The sequence below is a fragment of the Rhinopithecus roxellana genome, chromosome 6 (genome assembly GCF_007565055.1).
Source record: "Rhinopithecus roxellana isolate Shanxi Qingling chromosome 6, ASM756505v1, whole genome shotgun sequence".
Lineage (NCBI taxonomy): Eukaryota > Metazoa > Chordata > Mammalia > Primates > Cercopithecidae > Rhinopithecus > Rhinopithecus roxellana.
In genome coordinates, this window is record NC_044554.1 from 104,856,757 (window position 1) to 104,861,756 (window position 5,000).

The 5,000-nt window shown below is 64.0% G+C and overlaps 1 protein-coding gene across 1 annotated transcript in view; it reads left to right on the top strand.

Annotated features, from left to right (window-relative positions):
- Nucleotides 1–617: 617 nt before the first annotated feature.
- The window catches only part of UNCX (UNC homeobox), a 4,931-nt gene continuing 548 nt past the window's right edge, over nt 618–5,000 (top strand). Inside the window, 3 exon segments of the mRNA XM_030933257.1 lie at nt 618–1,523; nt 1,740–1,915; nt 4,075–5,000. The exon segment at nt 4,075–5,000 is cut by the window's right edge and continues 70 nt beyond it. Coding sequence (XP_030789117.1) covers nt 1,250–1,523; nt 1,740–1,915; nt 4,075–5,000 — 1,376 coding nt within the window. The 5' untranslated portion in view covers nt 618–1,249.

Below are 5,000 nucleotides of genomic sequence, written 5' to 3' on the forward strand. Positions count from 1 at the left end.
GGAGAGAGATGGACCGACATCCCCTGATTTCTTTCCTTGCTGCCCACAATCCTGATTTGCTGCTTATTTAAGAATATATCCTTTAATGATTTAGCTTTGAGTCTATCAATATTTTATAGCAGAGAAGGGAGTGACACTTCTCTGAGAACATAATTTAATTATAACAAATGGGTTGGGTGCCTCAGCTCCATCCTTCAGAGGCCGAGTCAGAGCAGATGTATTTATTTTTATTCGAGCGTGTAAGGGGGTGGGGGCGGATAGGCCCCACCCCAAAGTTACTTTTCCCCTCCTCCCCCCACCTCTCTCTCCTCCTCTGCACCCAGGCTTTATGGGGATGGGGGTCAGGGCGCCTCCGCAGCCCCCCACCTCTGTCTTTGTAGATAGGGCGACTGCCAATCAATCAGAGAGAGCATTAATTACGCCTGTTTATTGACAGGGTGCTACAATCTGTAGTTCTTCTCTTTCGGGATCGCCCTCCTTCTCCTCCTCCTCCTCCTCCTTCCTTCTCTCCCGCCGCCTGCAGCCCGAGAGGAAGAGATGAGAAGCCTTGTAGTTTTAAATTCAATGTGACAGTTTCGGAAAAGCGGATGATGAATCTCCTATTATTGGATCAGTCTATTTGCCGCTCAATGTCTCTCTGTAATTGGAGCAACATCACTTTAAAGGTTCAGAGAGTACAGCATTTCTGGTGAAAAATCCCCACAACACGGCGCTGAATGTTTTAAAGGGAAATCTATTAGAGATTTGCGGAGGGGCGGGGAGGCGGCGACGGGGGGGGAGGCGCGGGCTCCGGGCCGGCCCCTAGTGAAGTGGGGGGCTCGCCGGGGCCCCTGCCCCGGGCCCAGGCCCCAGCCCGCGCCTGCCTGTCCCTGGGCGGCCCCTCCCTCCCTCCCGCCTGCTCCCCCCACCCCCCAGCCCGTCTTGTTGTGACAGTTCCTGATACTGTTTATTGAGGTGCATGTCAGGTATAATTAGCAATCGATATGGAAAACGTTTCCCTGCACCCAGCACGCCTCTGACGTCAGAGCCGATTAGCGCTTCTTATTGGTCCCAAATTCCCCGGGCCGCGGCTAATTATCGGGAGCTTGATGTTGATAAGTAAAGCGCCGGAGTGCGGGCGAAGCATGTGTGGGGCTCCGGGTCCCTGTCTCCGCCGCCGCCGCCGCCCGCGCCTCCCGCCGCTGGCCCGCCCCGGCCCCGGCCCGCGCCCCCGCGCCCCGCCACCGGCCCCGCCGGCCCCCCGAGCGAGATGATGGACGGCCGCCTCCTGGAGCACCCGCATGCCCAGTTCGGGGGCTCGCTGGGCGGTGTGGTGGGCTTCCCCTACCCGTTGGGCCACCACCACGTGTACGAGCTGGCCGGGCACCAGCTGCAGTCGGCCGCCGCCGCCGCCTCGGTGCCCTTCTCCATCGACGGCCTGCTCGGGGGCTCGTGTGCCGCCGCCGCCTCGGTGGTCAACCCCACGCCGTTGCTGCCGGCCGCCTGCGGGGTCGGCGGGGACGGCCAGCCCTTCAAGCTGTCAGGTAGGCGCCGCGGGCGGGCGGGCGGGCGGGGAGGAGAGCGGCTGGGGGCGGGGGCCCTGATCGGGCCGAGGCACTGGGGGGCCCGGGGCTGGCGAAGGAGAGCCGGCCCCTAGGCAGCCGTCTCTGCGCACCCCCGGATCCCGGCGGCCAGCGGGTAGCGGGAGGAAGGGCCTGGGCCGGTGGCTGAGCCGCGCGGCGTCCTGTGCCTGCCCGCAGACTCGGGGGACCCGGACAAGGAGAGCCCGGGTTGCAAGCGGCGGCGCACCCGCACCAACTTCACCGGCTGGCAGCTGGAGGAGCTGGAGAAGGCGTTCAACGAGAGCCACTATCCCGACGTGTTCATGCGCGAGGCGCTGGCGCTGCGCCTAGACCTGGTCGAGTCCCGAGTTCAGGTAAAGACCCGGCGTCGCTCCTGGATTCGCCATCCGGACCCCGGGCTCGGGGCGCGCCGGGACGCCTTTGTTCCAGGTGGCGAGATATCTTCCCCTTGCCGCGGGCCCGCTTTGCCCTCGCCTGCTGGGGAAGAGTGGAGGGGTGGGGGTTCTGAGGCTCGGCCCCTCACGGACAGCAGGGTGGGTTAACCGCCCCCCAAAAGCCTGGGTGGCTTGAGAAGGGCTGGCGGCAACACCTAAGTCTCCGGAACGGCGGCTGCGTCCGAACCGGGAAGCGGCGTGGTGGGTTGGCGGCGGCCGGGCCAAGTGAGGTCTCCGGGGACAGGCAAGGCTCCGACCTGGAGGAGAGAGGGAAGGGGACCCCCCTCCCAGTCCCCCCTCCCACACACCGCCTCAACCTCCCGCGCGAGGCTCTGTCACCCAGCCTGGAGCGAACGAGTCTGTTTACCTTGCGCCTGCAAAATATTCAGATGGAAACATGTATTTATTCATCGCTTTGCAGAAGGGGACATGCTGAGGAAGGAGAGGCAGAAGCTTAAACAGTTAACACATTGAGAAAGTGGGAGAAACAAGGTGTCTGAATTTTTAATAATATCCCTGGTCTCATATTTTTCTTATGACTGTATTCCCGTAAATTTGCTATCATTTGGAGATGGCTGATGGTATTCTTTTAAACAATACAGTGTCAGTTTGGTGGATTAAACATTCCAAGATGATTTGTGCATACTTAAATGTTTCCCTGGAGCAAAGAAATCCTCTTTTTCTGGAGTGGGTGCGGTGTGGGGTCCAGGTCTGGGGTGCAATGTGGGGCTGTGGGTGCTAGGCGTTGAGGCAGACGCTGGCAAAATGCCTGTTTATCACCAATAGCTTTGTCTAAAAAGGTGTGTTTGTCCTGCGCTTGGACCTCCTCTCATGACCTCTTCTGCTTGGAAATCCTTTTATCCAATTTGTTCTAAGTGTCTTAAGTGAAGTCAAGACCCCTTCATGTCTCCCCTAATACGATAATGACTAATTCTTACTGGCAAGGCAGTCCAGAATTCACACCAAAAAAAAAAAAAAAGAAAAGAAAAAGAAAAAGAAAAAGAAAAACTTTAAAGAAGGAAAAGGCGGTTACAGCCTTGGGAGGATTCGGCTTCATGCTGGAGACCTCCCCATGGACAAGGCTCCCTGCGACCAGGCTGGGCCTGCTACTGTGCAAGTCTCTGTTGGTCCGCGACAAAGAATCCGTATTAACGCGCTCTCTTGGGGAGGGCAGCACTGCCCGAGATTCCGCGGGGCTCAGACGGATTTGACTGTGTGTGTTTGGTGGCTGGCGGTTGAGTGAGGGTGTAGCGCTGCTGTCCCCGGATGTCCTGTGTGGCTCCCCAGGACAAGGACTGCAGACAGAGTGGAAGAGACGGGATGGGCCCAGCCTCTTCTCCCGGCCTGGTGGTCGCCTCTTGCCTCCCCACCGGCCTTGGCCGGTGGTCCAGGCCAAGCACGACTGGTTTGGGAAGGCTCCGTTGGTGCCCTGGTCCAGGGCTTGCAGAAAGAAGGCTGTGTCTTGGGAGGGAGGCTGCAGAGGCCCACTCAAGTACGGCTCCCCAGGCCCTTCCGGACGAGGAAGCACCCAGATTTCCCTTCAAGGGAATCCGCCTCCCCGCCCCCCCCCCACGCCCCCCGCGAAATCTGGGCTTTGACACAGTCTCCAAGCGGCCAAAGACAGGCGTGGAGGGCGGCTGTGGCCCAGCGGTCCAACGGCAGGATGGTCAGCGCCAGGCCGGGCGGGCTGCTTAGAACACGAGCCGTGAGCGGCCAGGAAGGGCGAGCAGGGTCCTTGCTCTCTGCCTCCGGACCAGGAACCCGACGCCCTCCGTCCGGGGCCAGACCGGCCCCCCAAGGAAGGGGCGGCTCCCAGGTCCCCGAGGTGAGAAGCCAGAGCGGGAAGCTGGCAGGGAGGCCCTGTCTACGCGCCTTCCGGGTGGAAAAGGCGCTCGCTGGAACCTGCAGCTCCAGTGGCAAAGCCCAGCTCCGGGCCCGCCTGGCCGTGCGGCCTGACTCCCGCCCCCGGCCGAGCGGAGGTTGTGCAGGCCGGTCTGGGGGGAGCGGGGAGGTCCTCTGCCCCGGCGGCCACCCCGCCGCCTGATTGTGGCTTCCTCTCCCCTATCCGGCTGCTCTAGGTCTGGTTCCAAAACCGCCGGGCCAAGTGGAGGAAGAAGGAGAACACGAAGAAGGGCCCCGGGCGGCCGGCGCACAACTCGCACCCGACCACGTGCAGCGGCGAGCCCATGGACCCGGAGGAGATCGCGCGCAAGGAGCTGGAGAAGATGGAGAAGAAGAAGCGCAAGCACGAGAAGAAGCTGCTGAAGAGCCAGGGCCGCCACCTGCACTCGCCCGGCGGCCTGTCTCTGCACAGCGCGCCCAGCTCCGACAGCGACAGCGGCGGCGGCGGCCTCTCTCCGGAGCCGCCCGAGCCGCCGCCGCCCGCAGCCAAGGGCCCTGGAGCGCACGCCTCCGGCGCCGTGGGGACCGCGCCCGCCCCTCCCGGCGAGCCGCCTGCGCCTGGCACCTGCGACCCCGCCTTCTACCCGAGCCAAAGAAGCGGCGCCGGCCCACAGCCGCGCCCAGGTCGCCCTGCGGACAAGGAGGCGGCCTCGTGCGGGCCAGGGGCGGCTGTGGCGGCGGCGGAGCGCGGCGCCGCGGGACTGCCCAAGGCCAGCCCGTTCAGCGTGGAGAGCCTCCTGTCCGACTCGCCGCCGCGCCGGAAAGCCGCTTCCAACGCCGCCGCCGCCGCCGCGGGGCTGGACTTCGCGCCTGGGCTGCCGTGCGCGCCGCGGACCCTGATCGGCAAGGGCCACTTCCTCCTCTACCCCATCACGCAGCCGCTCGGCTTCCTGGTGCCGCAGGCCGCGCTCAAGGGCGGCGCGGGACTGGAGCCGGCGCCCAAGGACGCGCCGCCCGCGCCCGCCGCGCCGCCGGCGCCGCCCGCCCAGGCCAGCTTCGGGGCCTTCTCGGGACCCGGCGGCGCCCCGGACTCGGCCTTCGCGCGCCGCAGCCCCGACGCCGTCGCCTCCCCGGGGGCCCCGGCCCCGGCGCCTTTCCGGGA